The sequence below is a fragment of the Notothenia rossii genome, assembly GCF_949606895.1.
Source record: "Notothenia rossii genome assembly, chromosome: 6".
NCBI classification, from domain to species: Eukaryota; Metazoa; Chordata; class Actinopteri; order Perciformes; family Nototheniidae; genus Notothenia; species Notothenia rossii.
Genome location: NC_136909.1, coordinates 46264699 through 46284997, shown reverse-complemented (window position 1 = coordinate 46284997; position 20299 = coordinate 46264699). Strand labels below are relative to the sequence as shown.

At 42.2% G+C, this 20299-nt stretch overlaps 2 protein-coding genes across 7 annotated transcripts in view; one reads left to right on the top strand and one right to left on the bottom strand.

Annotated features, from left to right (window-relative positions):
- Positions 1–20299, top strand: part of LOC307044827 (uncharacterized protein) — a 156474-nt gene continuing 136175 nt past the window's right edge. Inside the window, exon 1 of the mRNA XM_079690218.1 lies at positions 1–3744. Coding sequence (XP_079546344.1) covers positions 596–3526 — 2931 coding nt within the window. The 5' untranslated portion in view covers positions 1–595 and the 3' untranslated portion in view covers positions 3527–3744. The remainder of the gene's footprint in view (positions 3745–20299) is intronic.
- The window catches only part of golga1 (golgin A1), a 59560-nt gene continuing 54506 nt past the window's right edge, over positions 15246–20299 (bottom strand). For all 6 annotated transcript variants that reach the window (XM_079690224.1, XM_079690221.1, XM_079690219.1 and 3 more), the window contains 3 exons: positions 18376–18600; positions 18199–18285; positions 15246–18046 (listed from right to left, as the gene is read on the bottom strand). In XM_079690224.1, coding sequence (XP_079546350.1) covers positions 17966–18046; positions 18199–18285; positions 18376–18600 — 393 coding nt within the window. In that variant the 3' untranslated portion in view covers positions 15246–17965. The remainder of the gene's footprint in view (positions 18047–18198; positions 18286–18375; positions 18601–20299) is intronic.

Here is a 20299-nt window from a genome sequence, read left to right as displayed (position 1 = left end):
TCTCTGAGAAGATTCAAATGGGATACTTTAATTTAAAAAAAAGGCGCGGTAGTGTTACAGACAGAATATTGTTCAGGCGGAAAACAGCTGTGATCCGGTGTCGGTACCAGATGTGTTCGGGGTACCAGATGTGTTCGGGGTTCGTCTCTTACCAGTGACGTCACGACGTACGACGTAATGACGTCAATGATGTTATTGTAGCTAAAACGGCGATTTCTGAGAGATTTTAAAATCTCAGATCTGCTCAACTCCAGCTGTAACTCAGGTCTCAGTGAGTCACGCCCCTCAAGTGTGCATTACAATAGGTAGGAAGACTCTGCTGTCGCCCATCAGCAGAAAATAGTTAACTAATTACAGGGGCGTGCTCCCAAAGCTGTGAGAACTGAGCAATCAGGTATCCATCTTAGGTTGCGTTTTAGTGGAGCGTCAGCTTCAGCGTCAGCCAGACGAAGACTGACAAAGACATTAAGAGTCCTGTGGGAGTCACGTGGGAGGCAAAGAGGAGGCAAATCCTACTCTGATTGCGCCAAGTATCGCTGGTGTTATTTAGTTTTATTCAATTCTCTTGGGTTCTCTAGCCCCTCATGCTATAATCATGTGTATTTTCTGCATTCCTGTTCATGTGTCTTCTCGCAATTATCACTGGCCCCGTGTTTCTCCTAATCGATTTCACCGGCCTGCTCTCGTCTATCCCACATACTCCACTGAGATCCAACATCTCGTTTCAGGGGGCCTGTGGAACTGCCAGTCAGCTGTCCCTAAGGCTGACTTCATCTCTGGCTACGCTTCCCTGCAGTCTCTGGATTTCCTTGCTCTCACGGAGACCTGGATCACTCCATCCAACACATCCACCCCAGCAGCTCTCTCCACAGCATATTCCTTCTCCCATACACCCAGACCCTCTGGCAGAGGAGGTGGCACTGGTCTCCTGCTCTCTCCCAACTGGAGCTTTTCCCTCTTCAAGCTACCTAATTTCACTCCTTCCACCTTTGAATTCCATGCCGTCACAGTAACCCATCCTATACAATTAACCATTGTTGTTCTCTACCGTCCACCAGGCGCCTTGGGGGACTTCTTGGAGGAGTTAGATAATCTCCTCTCACACATCCCTGAAACTGGCCCTCCCGCTGTACTTCTCGGAGATTTCAACCTCCAGACAGGGAAGATATCTGAACTAACATCTCTGTTAACCACCTTTGCTTTCTCACTGTCTCCATCCCCACCAACTCATAAAGCTGGCAATGTCCTTGATCTCATATTCTCAAGGAACTGCTCTACTTCTAACCTCTCTGTAAACCCGCTCCACACATCCGATCACTTCTTCATTTCATTCTCTCTACCCCTTTCCAAACATAACAACCTAATCTCTTCTAACTCTGCTCCTGTCCGCCGTAACCTCCGTTCCCTCTCCCCCTCTACCTTTGCCTCATCGGTGCTCTCAGCCCTCCCTTCCTCTGACTCGTTCCAACTCCTGCCTCCAAACACTGCTGCAAAAACTCTCCTCTCGACTCTCTCATCCTCTATGGACTCTCTCTGTCCTCTCACATCGCGGCCGGCTCGTCAGTCCCCTCCTGCTCCCTGGCTAAATGACGCACTGCGTGCTAATAGAACCATCCTTCGGGCAGCAGAGCGGAAATGGTGGAAATCCAAACACCATGACGACCTCCTAACCTATCAGGCTCTCCTCTCCTCTTTCTCTGCTTCCATCTCTCAGGCAAAAAGCACTTTCTTTCAAGATAAGATCCAATCTTCCTATTCCAATCCCAAAAAACTATTTTCTATCTTCTCCACCCTCTTGGACCCCCCCAAAGCACCTCCCCCCTCCTCCCTTCTGTCAAGCGACTTTGTTAACCACTTTGAAAAAAAGGTTGATGATATTCGCTCTTCTTTTTCTGACTCACCTTTACTCACCGCTGGGTCACCAGACCCTCCCTTCACCCACACACTGACCTCCTTCTCCCCTCTCTCTCCAAGTGAGGTTCTTACCCTCGTTACCTCTGCCCGTCCTACCACCTGTTCTCTGGACCCTATCCCCTCAAACCTCCTTCAGACTATCGCTCCTGATATTCTACCATTTCTCACCCATTTCATCAACACTTCTCTAACTTCTGGTCACTTTCCAAACAGTCTCAAGGAGGCAAGAGTAAACCCTCTCCTTAAGAAACCCACTCTCAATCCGTCTGATGTTATTAACTACAGGCCCGTCTCTCTCCTCCCGTTCCTGTCTAAAACACTTGAACGCGCTGTCTTTAAACATCTCTCCTGTTATCTCCATCAGAACAACCTTCTGGATCCGCACCAGTCTGGTTTCAAGGCAGGTCACTCAACAGAAACTGCTCTCCTTGCTGTCTCTGACGAACTGCACACTGCTAAAGCAGCCTCCCTCTCCTCTGTCATCATCCTTCTGGACCTGTCTGCTGCATTCGACACGGTGAACCATCGGATCCTCCTTCGCACTGTCCAAGAACTTGGAGTTTCAGGCACTGCACTTTCCCTCCTCACCTCATACCTCAACGACCGCACCTACAGGGTTACTTGGAGAGGGTCCGAGTCCGACCCTTGTCAATTAACTACAGGGGTCCCTCAGGGCTCGGTTCTTGGTCCCCTCCTCTTCTCCCTGTACACAAACTCGCTCGGGTCTGTCATTAGCCCGCATGGTTTTTCATACCACTGCTACGCTGACGACACCCAACTAATTCTGTCCTTTCCCCGCTCAGAGACCCAGGTCGTCGCACGCATCTCTGCTTGCCTAGCAGACATCTCTCGGTGGATGTCTGCTCATCACCTCAAGCTCAACCTTGACAAGACTGAACTGCTCTTCCTTCCGGGAAAAGATTGTCCCACTCTTGACCTAACAATCAACATCGGCACCTCTGTTGTTTCCCCGACTCAGACTGCAAGGAATCTGGGTGTGGTCCTAGATAACAAACTGTCCTTCACTGCAAACATCGCTGCTACAACCCGCTGCTGCAGATACACGCTTTACAACATCAGGAGGATACGTCCCCAGCTGACCCAGACATCAGCGCAGATTCTGGTCCAGGCTCTCGTCATCTCACGCCTAGACTACTGCAACTCCCTCCTGGCTGGTCTACCTGCATGTGCCATCCGACCTCTGCAGCTCATCCAGAATGCAGCGGCTCGTCTGGTCTTCAACCTTCCCAAATTCTCCCACACCACACCGCTCCTCCGCTCCCTTCACTGGCTTCCAGTAACTGCTAGAATCCACTTCAAGACACTGGTACTTGCGTACCATGCTGCGAATGGATCTGGCCCTTCCTACATCCAGGACATGGTTAAACCGTACACCCCAGCACGTGCACTCCGCTCTGCATCAGCCAAACAGCTCGCTGCACCCGCACTGCGAGGGGGACCCAAGTTCCCGTCAGCAAAAACACGTGGGTTTGCTATCCTGGCTCCAAAATGGTGGAATGAGCTCCCCATTGTAATCAGGACAGCAGATAGCTTACACATCTTCCGACGCAAACTGAAAACTCATCTCTTTAGACTCCACTTCGAGCGATAGAATTACTAACAAAGCACTTATATACTAATAAAGGGCTGGCTTTCTAAATGCCAGTTGAGTAGCACTTGAAATGTTTGGCTCTATGAAACCTGATGTACTTATATGATTCTGTTTTCTTAAAGGTTGTATCTTCCTGGTCGAATGCACTTATTGTAAGTCGCTTTGGATAAAAGCGTCAGCTAAATGCAATGTAATGTAATGTAATGTAATGTAATGATGTCACGCATTGTGATTGGCTGTACGGTCATTTACCCACGCTGTCTAGAGTATAGAGGTTTTTTTTTATCATTACATTACATTGCATTTAGCTGACGCTTAAGTGCATTCGACCAACAACATAAAAACTTCAAGAAATACAATACAAACTTGAAGAAAAACAAAGACGAATGAGGAGAAGAACAAGAGAAATCGAAGGTAAGAAGTATATAACGTAATATGGTAGGTAATATGTAATATGTTCAGTGCCGTTGGTACGTTAGTTCAAACAGTAACAACGGACTATTTTTTTTATTTCGTTTTGATTGTTATATTTGATTATATTATATATTATCAAGAAATGATATATTATATATCAATATGATATACTTTTCTATATAATAGATTATCAAAAAAAGTATTTATTAAGTAAGGGATAATGCGCAGCAATCACAATCCATGAAATATGTATATATACAACATTTTCGCGCCATAGGTAATATGTAATATGTTCTTTTGTTATGTTCATTGCCGTTGGTACGTTAGTTCAAACAGTAACAACGGACTATTTTTCTTAGCGGATGCATGTCAATTTCAATCAATACATACAACTATTTTTAAATCAATAAAATCATTTTCTAAATCCACAAAAGCATTTCAATTAATATTGGGAGTCATATCGTTACTTTGTTGAGAATGTGTCCATGTAATAAGCGGGATAATGTGCAGCGACTTGGTCATTATGGTGAAAAGAATACCTTCATGCCGATCTAAATCCCTCCGCTTCCCCATAATGACCACGACATTTTCGGGCCATAGGTAATATTTTCTTTTGTTCTTAACTTTCATGACAGAAATTGAGAGCTTTTATACTGAGATAAAGCACTACGTGCTCAATGGTGGTTACCACGATCTCACCATCGCCGCTGAAAAGCCTGATACAAGGATGGCGTTAATCCAGAGGGCATCCAAACAATACCTGATCAAAGGTAAGTAACAGAATAAGGCCATGGTTAAGTCATGAACATACGTTTTTATTATGAGGTATAAACCCCTGTACATGTGACATCATCACATCCCTTTACTTTTAGGGATCAATAAAGTATATATCTATCTATCTATTTATCTAATGGTGTTTTTTGGTGCAAAAGTGATCATACCTCTAATGGTTTATCATATTGCAATTCCAAAATGTTTCAGTAAATCGCAAGGACTCCATAGCTTGTTTCTCCTTTTTCTTTTTATTAGTATACACACTATTACTGTAGTTGTTACGTCTAAACCCCATTTGCCACTGGATTTCTTGAACAGCTTTTAGTCATAATGTCATCTCTACCCATGTCTAAATGATTGTTTTTTTGTTCCTGATGTGCCAGCTGGAGATTTGTACTACAAGTACAAGGACAATGAGAGGATGGTTGTGTGCACCAAGGACCAAATTATCGATGTCCTGAAGGAGTGCCATGATAACCTGGGTTCCGGAGGTCATGCAGGGAGAAGGCGCACCACCGAGAAGATTTTGGCAACGTACCACTTGTCCACTATGCGGGAAGACGTGAAGAAATGGGTGGGAGTTTTTGACTGACTGATTATTGATCTATAGAAATGTGTTGTATGTGTACATTGAAACAGAGTGAGACAGTTTGAGCTACATCGGAGCTGATTAAAAACATATTTCAGAACTTGAACAGTTTAATTCTGTCTCCTCTGAAAGTTTTCTCTGTTCTATCATTTTTATACCTAAGATTTTTTGTTTTGCTGATTGAAAATGTATGATATTTGCGAAGGTTGATGAGTGTCCCCGCTGCCAGCAACACGAGGCCATTAAAACGGTTGCACCCGTACTGCATCCGATTCATGTTCCCGAGGCATGGACTGTCCTTGGTGTGGATCTCATTGGCCCACTTCCCACCACTGCTAAGGGCAAAAGGTACTATCATGATGGGCTGAAGCATGTGTAACCTCCTTTAAAGGTTCTAAACGTGAAGATTCTGGTTTAAAAAGAAAGGAAATAATTGACAGTTATTCTGTATGTATTTACAACATTCTGCATTTCATATTGCAGATACATTCTAACAGTGACCGATTTATTCACGAAGTGGGTGGTAGCAAAAACTCTCTACCAGAAAACAGCTGCTGAGGTCTTAAAAAAGATCATCAACATTCTTCTCGATTTCGGGCTTGTCGAGAAGATCATTACCGACCAAGGACGGGAATTTGTGAATGAGGTACAATAATCTATCTAATACAGTGTATGTGTTATGTGTAACAATGTAATACGATCAGGGTAATTGGTGTACACTAAACCACCTGCAGTTCAACCGTGGTGTTTTCGATGCATTGGGTGTAAAACACTGCATCACTTCAGCCTACCATCCCCAGTGCAATGGCCAAGATGAGCGTACCAACCAAACCATCAAAAAAGCACTTTCCAAGTACTGCGGAGAGGACCAGAATGACTGGGATGAACACTTGAGGGGCATTGTGGCCAGCATTAACACCTCAAAGCAGGTACAATGTTGTAACAAATGCAGATGGAAACAATGCTCAACAGAGATACTAAAAGGAATTGTTATGTTTTCAGAGGTCAACCAAGTGCACGCCCTATTTTGCCCAGTTTGGGAGGCACCCTCGCGTCCCGGGTTCAATAAATGCAACACACAATGACGGGGATGATACCTCTGTTTTGGTGCCTGCTGATGAGGCAGAACAGCAGCTTGAGGCAAAGGCTGCAACCGTTGCAGATTTGCACTCGAAGGTGAGAATAAAATGGCAATATTTAAAACATAATAACTCCTAAAAAATGCAAGCGTATGTTAAAGACTGTAAATGATAACTGTTACATATCTTTCTCAGATTTACCAGAACATTCAAACTGCACAACAGAGACAAAAAATCCGTTATGAAACAATCAAGCGAAAGAATGTAAAATCTTTCCTGATTAATGTTGGAGATGAGGTCCTGAGAGCGAATAAGAGGAAGGAGGGCCGAAAAGGTGGAAAACTGGAGTGCAACTGGTTTGGGCCTTATGTGGTTTCCTCAATCACCAACAAGGGTGTGGCAACCCTGTTGGGCTCAACAGGAGCTCAGCTGAGACAGGGTGTGAATGTGTCTCAGCTGAAGCCCTTTATCCAGCCTACGTTGAGAGGTATTTCGATTATCAATACAAGGACACATTTTAGGTATACTTCATGTGTGGTACTTGAATAATACTGTTTATTTTTTGTCTATCTATCTAATAACAGCTGAACCGAAGTTGGATTCGGAGGGATCAGTTGCTGACCACCAGTATGCCCTCTCTGGTGCGAAATACGCAAAGGATCTACATCCGATTCAATCCAAGCTAGATTACTAGTTTACTTCATTTACAGTGATGAAGGTGCATTGTTTTGATTTTAATTTTTCTATTGGCTTGAAGTATGTTTTGCAATCTGTTATTTGCAGCTCAGCTATGTGCTAGACCACGATAGGCCTGGAGCAGAGGTCATTGTGAAGGAAGGGGATGTGTGCCTGACCAGAGAGGACTTTTGGAGCCTGGTTCTTCCTCAGTGCATGGAGTCAAATGTAGGTATACTAGAGCTTTCCTGCCAACTTTATCTTGTCTCAATTAAATGGCACAGGTACTGAAGGATTATTTGAATTATTTGAAGTATTAAAGTAACGTGTTATGGCAGGAAAGTTAAATCTGGTATATTCATTTTAATGTCACCTTATATATATTCATGTGTGTTAAATTTGAAGGGACAAAGTATATTTTCCCTCCCCAATATATTGAGGTGAAGTCTTTGTGTTTAGAGAAGGATGGGAGCAGGGGACATCCTAATTTGGGGATAGCTCCAAGACTCTGGAATGTTTCCCTCATAAAAGAAGAGTGTGCGTTACACATGCTTAGGGCAAATGTGTGTGTTTTCATTGCAGTAAATATATGTGCTGCATGATTACTGTTCAACTATACCTCTGTTTTTATTCCTTCATGTGTGGGTACTAAATGGCTACAAACATTGTGGAGAAATTAGCTTAAACATGTTTTATTACTCTATGAAATGGAAGCAGCTTTTATGAGAGGGACGAGAGAGCATTTTCAGCATGTCAATTATCAGGGAAATCTACTTGTTTTCAATAGATGTGTGTGGTTAATTACTTTGTATTAATAATAACAGTATGTGTAAAGGAAGCTGGAAATATGCAATGTGAAACCTTTTATTTGAAGTAAAGATGTGAACAATAGCTCAAATGGCGGGAGGGGCTGTAGGACAAATGAGTGTGTTCTCTATATTAGGCCTGTGTGAAGTTTGACTATTTGAAAAGCATCTATAATACTGCTTAAGAGCACAGGTAATGTGTTCCTCGTTATTATTGATATGAAAGTGATTTACATGTATTACGTATAGTTAGCCAACTATAACAACTATATCTTAAAACATACGTTTAACTTGTGTGTGGCAGCCTGAGGCGGGAAGATGGACTCAGGGACAAAGGGCCATAAAGGGGATGTGTGTGTGCTGGCTACAAGATGTGAAATAAGATAAGGAAACTTGTTGTTGAGAGCAAGTTCGTACCAGACACCAAAATGTGTCTGGTCTTCGTCAAACTGAAAGAGACTTTTTGTTTCCGGGTTTCTTCTGCTGTGTCGCACTGATTGGGTGCGACAGGCCATGTGTTGGTCTCTCCCAATAAGATGACCTCTGGGGGAAAGCACGCACACACCTCCTCCTGTGTTTTAGTATGAAAGCCTGTGTTTTCCTTTGGTTCGTGCTCTTGTTTTTGACCGGCCGTTCCTGAGACCTGTCTCACACGTGGTAGAACCTGAGCCCGGAGTACTCTGCAGAGTGCTTCGCGATTCCTTTGTATTTGTATTGTTACCTTGTATCATTAAAACAAGATTATTGTTTCACTTGCATTCTGGTGTTTCTTAATCCCTTCCTTTTTACGAATTTACCCAGCTTATCAAACGACACGCGGAGACGAGGTTGGTTTTAAACATCCTCCAAATCTCCAACAGTACCTTACTGTTATTACTGTTTCAGATTGGAAACACGTGCCTGAAGATGGTACAAGAAGCCACCCAAATACATGTAAGGTTTTCAACAGACATCATTGGCCAGCTTTTTTCTTTTGAATAACACATATTTTCTAAATAGCTGTTTAGTGGTGAAACTCCAATCTCGTGAAGTGTGGTTTTCTCTTGTTGTTGAACATACTTCTATGAAGATTTCATTTTTTTTGGAAAACTATCAATATAGGGCAAACATATACACATCGTGGACATGTATGTGGTTCCTACCTGGAAGTCCAAAACAGCTGACGCGTTGGCCAGTTTTCCAGTGAGTTCCTGTTGCTTGAGACCTTCTATGTTGCTTGACATTGATATACAGCAACTTAAAATCCCTTGTTTATAATACGAGGCTGACAAAATGGCCACCAAGGACATGGTTTGAATCCCTGCCTGGAGTCGAAAGCAAGGAGAGGCAGATCACTATTTGCTTTGCGTGAGTCTGTTCCAAATGATCTCACCAGCTGGTACAAAATGAACACAAGTTGTGCTGTGTGGTTTTCTTGAGGTGTTGGATTATGTCTAATTTCAGCTGTTTTGTGAATGGTTGACAGGTGATCAAGCCAGCAAAGAGAGAGTTGTATTTGCTCGACCCTCTTAAGCAAGATGGCTTTGGTGACAGTTTCTACAAGGACATCTTTAGTTTTTGTAACATGATTACCCAGCCCCGTTCTGTGGCTTGTATGGGAATTCTAAATAGTTTATAGTATTCTAATACTGCAGTAACCATCTTGTAGACCAGGGGTCTGAATTTGATCAAATTCATTTATAATATATCTCCATTTCCACAAAGTCTGGTGTGTCCTTAGTGGAACCAAAAAAAAAAGTCTGCAACAGGATGCTATGAATTATAATGTTCATTTTGTTATAAGCCTTGTTCAAAGGTTGTTTTCAAGTTCAGCTTTGTTCAGAGGCTGGTAAACGTCTTTTTGTTTGTTTTATTTTAGCCCCGTTCAGTGGCTTTTCCAAAAACATTAATTATATTGAGTATAGCGTTCCTTCACCAAATCAATTCCCATGTCTTATAATTTATTTTGACAGTGACCTAGCGCGCCACATTGCTCCAGGTCAGTGGACAGTAAAGTTTGGCATCGACGTCGAGGTACATTTCTCCACCATCTCATACACCTGCTTTCACATGTCTTTATTTTCCCTTTCACCATGCACATCACTGTTATATTCCCAATTCTTACAGGGTTTGCCTCACCAAACCACGGGCAATGACTGTGGTGTCTTCATACTGATGGTAAATTCCTCTCTTGACACTTTTTTTTAAGGGGTTTTGTTAATTTTTGAAACTCAGAACTTTACAGATCTTTATCCTTTCACAGTATGCACTCAACCTCAGCACAGATTCTCCACTTTGGTTTACCGAGGTCAGTATTTATCCTCTGAGTTAGTATTTCAGGGGGAAGAGGGGGCAAATGATGAGGTTCCATTCATTTTCAACTTTATTATTGTTACATTGTCTTGTAGCGGGACATAGCACAGATCCGGAAATGGTGGTGCATTATGCTGATGGAACGGTACCAGATTGAAAGGTAAATCATACCTTTTAAATGTTACTTTATAGACAACAGTTTCTTTGACACTGATTTACATTTTCATCCTGATATTATGTGATTTTTATAGCCACGGACAGAGGTTTTCTTACTGGACCAATGAGGCCGGAGAGCTGCTCAAAGGGGCACTGGAGCCAGTGTACAGGGTCCCAAAGAAACGAAAGACAGAACATGAGGTGAGCATGAGGCCGATTGTGTCACTCCTGTTGTGATAAACAAATGTAACAATCCAGATTATTTAACACATGCATACATATCAATATTGATAATTGTATACACATGTAATTAAACAATTACATGACCCACACCTTATATTTTCCTTCAAAGGTCCAGTCTCAACAGTCCGACATGTGCTTCATATTGGAGGTAATATCTTTTCAGTTAAGCAGTTACTTTTTTTTTGTTTAAAAAACGACCTGTGATCACGGCAGAATTTCCAACTATTATGTCTCACTGCTTTTTTAAACTTTATTGATAGCTGTTTTTTACCTCAAGGAGAAGAATAACAAAACATAAATGTGTGTGATATATTCAACATTAATATTAAAAATGTGTATTTTTGCTACCTGAAGCCCAAAGAATCTTGGTATTTCGATTGTGCTGGCAACAGTCTCGTCAATGTGTTGTTAAATATGTTTGATCTAGTCTGACCAATACTTCACAGCTGCCAAACTGTCTTCTTTCGGACATTCTGATGGAAATGGTTCTCTAGGAAGGTGACAAAGCGTACTCAACAATCGCTCTAGTGCAGGGGTAGCCAACGCGGTGCCCGCAGGCACTAAGTCGCCCACAGGGGGGAAATTGGTCGCCCGCGTGCATGTTCTAAAAATAGCACAAGTCACCATGGAGCTCCGTCTAAAAAAATTATTGAATACATGTTTATTTTTAAAATGACAATATTGAATATAACATTTTAAAAGCACACATTTTGTATGTACATATGTAAGTGAAATGGAGATTTGGTGCGTGAAATTGAACTCTGACCCCAGATAGGTTCAGAGTTGAACTCCACGCACCAAATCTCCGTTCCACCTTTAGCTGAGACAAGCTAGCATGAGCAGCTAGGTTATGGCTAGAAAGGATCCGTCTAATGTAAATATGACGTCACGTTCTCGTTCTAACTCTCGTTGTAATCGGAGCGGCTCGGTTGTAATCGGAGCGGCTCGGTAGCGCAGTCACGTGGCTGAATGTTTACGTTTGGGATGGCGAGAAACTAAACTATATTAGGTATGTAAATACTTGTTAGCGGTCTTGCTGTTGAAAGAAGAATGACAACACTGTAGATCAGCAACACTATGGTTTATTTTGTATTCACAGGCAAGTCAACGTTGTTGCAGTAAAAGTCCCAAGATAGCTCCTGGTGCAATAAAATATATGTTGCATGTTACTGCTGTAGATGTGTTTACCTCTTTTATATCCCGTTGGGTAGTTTAATCTGCAGCAATGCATCATATTCTATAATATCATCATATATGTGTAGCTTTGTCTCTGTCGTATCTTTCAAAAGTAAAGTGAAACAGCTGTTTTTTTTTGTTTTCAAATTAACATACAACATTAATATAACAGTAACGAATAAAACAAAATAACATTATGCAACTCTGATCTTCTTGCTGATACTTTTCAAAGTTACTTTTACATTTGCTCTACTTCTCCTGCTACTGTTTGCTCTGCTTTCAACTTCTCTTTCAACTCTGCTCTTTACTCTGCTTTCCCTGTTTCCTCTGTTCTCCTCTCCTCCTCATACTCTCCTCCTTTTGCTGTCTCCTCTTCTCTGTTCTCCTCATCTCCTCTCCTCCTCAGACACTCCTCCTTTTGCTGTTAGATATTTAGACTGTAATGACAGCTTATGATATACTTTTTATAACTACATCAATCACATGCAATGGATTAAAAACGTTGTTTTACTTACCACCTCTTTACAGCTCCATTCATCTCCAAGCTTCCTCTTCTGCCTTTTGTGTTAGGGGGGCGTGAAGGTGAGAGGAAGACTACTGTCATGTGGGGTGTGTTGCTTTACGTCCTCCAAAAGATCATTTAGTCTTGATATCACTGTACACATGAACGTCTCATCCTGTAGGTGGTATTTGTGCTCAGTAATTTCCCGCAATAAGGTCCCACACTGCTGTCGTTTCCTAGAGTTAGAACGACGTCTCTTCTCGATCTTCCCGCGTCCCGCCCACCCCGACCCTTTCCGATTACAGCCGAGCCGCTCCGATTACAACGAGAGTTAGAACGAGAACGTGACGTCATATTTACATTAGACGGATCCTTTCTAGCCATAACCAAGCAGCTACGATCATGGGCCTCATCACCCCACCCACCCACCCACACCCACACCCACACACACACACACACACACACACACACACACACACGCACACACACACACACACACACACACACACACACACACACACACACACACACACACACAGCAGTGGTGAGGATCTCAGCCTGCCACTGACGTTCAACCAGAAAACATCAGCAGTTAGCTGTTAGCAGTTAGCAAACAGAGATCACAGCTCCTCATATCTTTTCATTAACTGGACAAAAGTTAGACAAGTACAAACCACAGACTGTCTGTGTCATGGCGAATACAGTCGCTGGTTTATTTATGTCTGTAGGCCATTGTTATGAGTGTGGAATGAGCATATACAACGTTAGCTTAGCCTGGTCGACCCAATCTCCATTCAGAAAACAAGCATTTCAAAAGTTTTTCGCCTGCCGTCTTGTCTGCAGACTTGTCAAGCATTAATTCATGGTTTTTACTAACCGGTATCAGTATGTTGTTACTTCGGCATCATTTAGAAACGTGTATTACAATTTAATCACGGTAAAATATGTTCATTTTGTTGTAGTTGAAGCTCCCGAGCCAGCGCGTTTGAATGATGCGAGTAAGGCCTATGCCTTTTAAACGTATTGTATACCTGTGGTGTTTATTTTTATTATTTTATTATCTTTGCTTTGTAATGCCTGTTTTAAAATGCCATTATATATGTGTTTTTACTGTATGTATCCTAAAAAGTCTTTTAATTTGTTTTGTAAAGCACTTTGAATTGTCGCATACAGAAAAGTGCTATATAAATAAACTTGCCTTGCCTTAACTTAACTTACAGCCAAACTTGACAGACTCTTCTCTGTCATTGTAGACCGCAAACACCTCATTCCTTCCGTCTACTTGGATCCAAAATGCTTCTCGTTTTGCGCTGTCCCCCCGTTCAAATCATATTTCCAGGCTCGCGCCAGGGCCGGGGGAGGGGTTACAAGGCTCACGTCTTGTGCTGCATTCACTTGCACTCGGACATTAGAGATTTTCTCTCATAAATGTCCGATGAGCCACAACTTTTCTTTCAAAACAAAGCTGCCAACTGGGGTGGCAGCTGGGGTGGCAAGGCATTTTTCTGAGGTGGCAGCTGCCACCCCGTGCCACCCCGTAGAACCGCCACTGCACGCTAGGAGTAAAGGAATACTTCAATTCGGTTCGTCATGATCTGTAGATGTGATTTTCCCCCGAGCACCCCTGGGTAAATTACCGTACAGCCAATCACAATGCGTACAATGTGTGACGTCATTGGTAAGAGACGGCCCCCGAACACATTTGGTACCCCGAACACATCTGGTACCGAGACTGGTGTCTGCACGCTCACTCACTGCTAGCTATGTAGCTAACTGTTAGGCCACTTAGCTTGCATTGTTATGGATCTAAAGGTAGAAAAAGCTAACTTTCATAGCACAGCTTTACTTCTCAATTAACACAATAAAGAAACAGACCGTATAGTACAGCACAAACAACACAAAGGATCAATACTTACATATATTTTCTCTTGTAGTATTATAATAATTGAAATGCTGGTTCTTCTGGGGGTGTTCTGTCCACGCTCAGCTACCGCACCGCAGCTGCCTGCACTGTACAATCGCTGGAGGACTGGGCTGTCACTCAAAAACTGAGTAGCCAATGGGGACGCACCCCTGAAAGTCCCGCCCACCTGGGAGGTTTGTGTCAGAATCTCAAACAAAAAGTAAAGGAGCGCAAACGAGAGAGCTGCAGTGAGAGCAAAAGTCTGATCATTGAGAAAGAAGAAACAAGAACTGCAAACAAAAAGATATGTTAAAACAAAGAAAAAATACTTATAGTTTACATGATTACACAAATGATTGGTTTGCAACTTATAGTTTTATTTTTGAAATGTATTTTATTTAGCTTGACTTAGTTTTTTTTCTTTTAAACTCATAGTTTTGCTTTATGCTGAAAAAGTGTTGCTTTATCTTTATGATACAAAACTAATCCCATACAGGTGGAAGCGATTCGCCATTAAAGCAAAGAAGAAGAACAACTCCGCACAGTTGATCTCTTATCCTGGAACCTATCCTGCTCCGGCGCAGGCTAGCCGTTCAGAATAAGTTATCTAAGCCCGCTAAAAAGTGAACCAGCTTCGTAGGACCGGAAATCCCTGAAGTTAGCTTGCTAAACGAAAATCTTGATTCGTAGTATAGGCCCCTGGTTAGCCGCTCAGCACTTACCATGGAGATTTAGCCTGCTAAAAAGAGACAGCGTCGTAGGACCGGAAACCCAGAGTTTTTCCTGAAGTTAGCCGGCTAACCGAAAATCCTGCTTCGTAGTACAGGCCTCTGGAGAACAACACTCGGCCTAAAGTACTGTTACTGATAATCCTATGCAGACAGCACTTCAATGTAATTCTGCTTCATATTGCATGCCAAAGAATAAAAACAAATGCTGTTACCTTAACACATGAAGGTAATTGTAGGGCTAATTTAGAGATTCAAGGTCAGCAGCAAACATGCAGATTCCCTGGGCTCTCCACAGATGTGAAAATAAAGCTCATCATGTTGGAACTGATATCAGCCTGAGGAAGCATTATGTTGGACAGAGTGACACACTGAGGCAGAAACCAGTATGTGTTGTGATCTTAGATAAAAATGATAAGCACTGCAAACTGGTCACATCCAAACATTTACATCCACAGATTTATAAAGATTGCAATGCATAGAGTATGTACATATTTCTATATATAAATAGACATGTGGAATGTATTTCATTTACATTAGCAAAGGCAGGTAAAGGTAGAGCATGTTCTCCGGTCATCATTAAAATAGCATTCACTTATTTTATCACATTATATTATCTAAATGGACAACTGTAGACTAAATGAGTTTTTTTTAAGTGGGAGGTGGGGTTCCAAACATTTGCAGCTGACTCAGTTAATGGATCTAAATCTAACATCAAAGAAAGATCTCATAGAACAGCATGTGTGTGAGGTGATTAAAGATATCATTCAGAGATGCAGTAGAGAATTGTAAAGTTGTTCCTACTTTCCAAAAGTCAAAAAAACTAATGAAGAACCCCTTGGGAAATACTGTTTTATGTAAATAATGACATCTGAAGTGATTGAGTGGGTGGACACCTTTTCCTAAGCTTTGTCTGAGTAGAGCAGACAGTCTCACACTTTTAAAATCCATTTTGATTATTAATTGGAATTATTCAAATGTTACCCGTATCAATAACAGTTTGCGTGCGAGGTAGTTTTTGCCCTAGCCACACGGAGACGGTAACGAAAACAGTCAAAGTCTTCCGTCCACACGCAATCGGCACCAGAAACGTGTCCACACGAGACCGCTCGACCCGCTGTAGTACATATGCCGGGCCTGTAAGTGGCGCTGTACTTCTGCCAAAAAAATACACCAATAGCAGCGAAGAAGACTTCCCGAGCATGCATGTGCCATGGTTTCCCTTCTGTTTACTCTCCACGGTGGATTTAACAGCAGAGGTGGGGAGAGGCAGGGCTCTGGCTCTTTTTCTCCCTCCCCGAAGCAAGCGGGTGCTCCTGCTGTAAATCTCCCCAGTAGTCCACCAGCAGATGAAAAACACCCACCTCTCCGCCTCTTCCAAGGGACGAGGAAACCGAGCGGCAGAGTTTCTTTTCGAATTTTTTTTCACCAGTCAACAAGTCCGTTAAAGTTGAAATATTCCGAAAATAATTATAAAAGTGCCGGTCAGAGGTCTTCTTTGTTATTTATTGAGCTTTAAAACAAATGACTAGAGACTCTATATAGGGTGCCACAGTGACGCGTCCTAAAACCCGGAAGTAAGCTGCGCATGGGTTCCTTCGACAAAAAAGCAATGCAATTTCTCCATAGGATTTTGGAAAATACCTCGAAATAAGGTCTGTGGTTGAGGCATATTTAAGAGACGGCTCACGTTTTGTTCAGTCGGATAATCTCCACATGTCTACCCTACTTTTATAATTTTTGGATCATAAACCTATCGATCATAAATCTATCGATACACGGAGTCTCTCTTTTCCTCCCCATCTTCTGACAGCCCGTCAGTATTTTCGTTATCAGGAAATGATCGTATAGGGCGTAATCACAGAGCCGTTTCCCCCCCCAGAGCGCAGCATCCTCAGATCTACCCACCTTGGTACCCGTTATCGTTATCTGCGTTTCCCTGTCAGCCTCGTGTGGTCGAACCGTCTATATGATAGAGAACTGTATGTATCCTTGTGGCTAGGGCATGATGACAGTTTTGTTAACAGATTATTAGGCGCTGTATGTACTATGCTGTTATCCTGGTATAAGACCGAAGAACCAGTACCAGTCTACCATCTTGTAAAAGTGATTCCAATGACAGTGTAAAGAATTAAGAAGCAAGTGTGCTTTTACAGAGAAATTAGAGCAAGGAAGTTTCATTAAATGCCCAATTTACTTTTGAAGTGATTAAAAAAAACTGTTAATTGTAAAGTTGTAAAGTAGTCTTTTAAGAATTGTATACCTTTTCCATCAGACCATAGATGCACACATTCCTTTCAATTCTATAATGAATATATAAAATGATGTACACTTTTCAAGCAAGGAAAATGTGTGATGGCAATTTGATGAAAGAAAATCGGCAGAGGGGCCTCAATCTCTAAATGTAGATACATTTAGATCCTTTGACAGAAATGTGAACTATTTGTCAATTTGGCAGGTATTATTAAATAAACTCACTGGTACTGAAACCAGCTTGGGTAACCTGTCCCATCGTTCAATGACACACTCATTGAGAAGCCCTCTGTGATTTATACTGAAAGAATAACCATGTGACCGTTAGCAATGAATGCAGCACCACTCGTCCAGTAAAGAAGTCACAATGTTCTTCTGTTCTGACAAACAGATGTGACTGTGTCGTGTGAGTCATTGTAGAAATGATCTAAGATAACAGTGGAGTCAGTCTGTCACGTCTTCTAAAACTCTCTCACGTCCTGACATGCTAACTCATTGTGATGTTTGTCACATAAGATAAATCAGACTTCATGTAGACACTTAAAAACCATAGTACGAGTGATGTGTGTCAGTTTACTCTCTGTAACATATGGCCACAGGTCCATCGGCCCCAACCAATGAGAAGGAAATAATGTCATTTAAAAATCAACAATTGATGAAGAACATCCTGTGTAGCCCTTCTCTGTCCCACCGGAGCAGATGAACAGTCCTTCCCTCACAGAGCCAGAAAACCAAGAGAGGCTGTTCAGAGTTTAAAGCTAGAGCTGCTCAGTGATGGGAGCCCGAGCAGAAAGATTGTCCCTCCTTCAGTTTCTTACTCTCCACAGCTTCAATCTTTGCTGCTGCTACTCAGCTCCAGTTCGTTGAAGAGCCTGAGATTGAAGGCCGGATGGCACCCTTCGGAGAAGGCTTTGATCCAAACCAGGACATCTAAAACATTTAACACAGCAGACATCAAGTTAGGATGCAACTCTTTTAATAAATGCACTGTATATATGGGTTCATTTCATTGAAGTGCTCTAAGTTTCATTAACCAAATCATTGCACAGACAGGTGTTTGAAGCTGCAGACTGAAGACCAACCTTGTACTCCAGAGTTTGTTTCAACATGTCCTCTTCCTCACGAGAGAAGTTCAGCAGCACAGACACAGCGCGTATCAACTGGAATGCCTGACAGAGCAAGACACACAGATTCAGACTTGGTAACAGAACTAGGGTCAGTCAGTCAACAACCAGCTGACATAGATTATTTTAGCCTACCTCAGCCTCTCTACATGACATAAATTTGAGTACGACGTGTTTGAGATACTCAAAGTTGATTTCTCGTGAGTCGTTGAGGTCGGAGGTGTTGGTCACCGTGGTGATGGAGGTGGGGGGGCTAAGCGTGGATGCTGGTGGCGGCTCTGGATAAACCCTCTCTGGTTTTTCTGCCCGGCTTTCCGGAAACTTCTCCTTCCCTTCGGCTTCTGGTTCAGGCTTAAGCTTCTACAGAGCACAACAAGTAAACACTGGTCGTTCAGAGAATATTCAAACCTCTTCACTTTTCCCATTTTCTTATGAAACTGCCTTGCACTGAAATCAATCTATTTCAACACTCCATCAGGAAAAAGTAAGAAGAGGATTTTAGATGGACTGGGCATTAGGGGTGTAACGGTACACGTACCGAAATTATTCGGTACGGGCCCTTCGGTTGGGTACACGTGTGTACCGAACAAATATAACGTTAAACGTAAAAAATTGAGAACGTGAACAACTTCTTGGAAGTAATCTCAGGTGCTGCGTTGCAGCATTCTGAGTAATTTGCTCACATTGGGTTCAACGCGTCATAGAGCGAGCAAGTCATTTCATTGGACGAGAGGCAGACTATGAGAGCTGGTCAGAGGGATGCGTTCAAATGTAGTCAGTAATTTGAGGAACTATCCAAATGGCGAACGCAGATCAAGTTGAGCTCGAAAATCCTCCAGCATCATTGAAGTCTCCGGTTTGGGAACATTTTGGTTTCGCAGTTACGTACAAGGATGACGTACAAAGACAGGTGGACCGAATCAAAGGTGTTTGTCGGCATTGTTCAACTAAAATTGGTTACGCGGCTGGCAATACATCAAACTTGCATACTCATTTGAAAAGGCATCACCCGAACGTGAATATCACAGGTACCAAAAGAAAAAAGACTGAAGTGCAAACCAAACTCCCGCTAGCATTTAAGCCTCCACCACTCTAGCTATTACAAACGCCAAATATCCTTATGTTGCCATGTTAGCAAAGCGCTACCTGGCTGTAGCTGCTACCTCTGTCCCTAGCGAGAGGGTGTTCTCCACAGCAGGAGACAAGTTAGTGCCAGCAGATCTGCCCTTTCGGCAAGCAATGTGGACAAGTTATTTTTTCTTTAAAAAAACATGAAAATACAATGACAAGCAAGTCATAATGTCAAACTGGCTGCTTAGGTACTAGTACAGTACAGTTCAACTAGAAAATGCATTTCCTGCAGAAAATGTGTGCGAATGCTGTAAACTGTGAACATTTATGGCTGAATTTAGCTGAAAATGCAGAAAAAGCTGAATATGTTATTAGCTGAATGGTAGCTGCTTTTAGCTATAAAAATGCAGAAAAAGCTTAATATTTAAAAGAAAAGGTTTAAAAAAAGGTATAAACAACAACATGTAAAGCCTTGATGTCCTGAAATAGCTGAATAATGTAATAGTTGAATGGTTTCTGCAGCTGAAAATAGGCTGAAGGAGTTAAATATCAGATGTAAGTAGTAGTGAATGAATTTGTATTAAGATGACAAAAGAAAGTAAAAAGGCTTGGGCAAGCAGCAGAATATACTGCAAACTTTTCGACTAAAACCATACGTCACCAATAATGTATAAAATATGTGGAACCTGTTGAAGTTTGTATGAAGTCTCCATCAGACAGAAAATAATAGGCTGAAAGAGTCTGTTAAAGTCCAGTCTGTCAGTGTTTGTTTCTATTCCTGAGCACCTACTCATAACACCCAATCATAACACCTGTGTGTGTCCAGAGATCAAAGACAACCAACTGCAGCACTGTGTCCCATAAGAATGCATTGAGTTGTATATCTGACCATTTTGCCACCCGTTCAAAAACTATGGAGAGAGAGAGTCTGTGAGAGAGTGTGTGTTCGTCTGTGTTTGAGAGTGTCGGTCTGTGTGTGTGTGTGTGT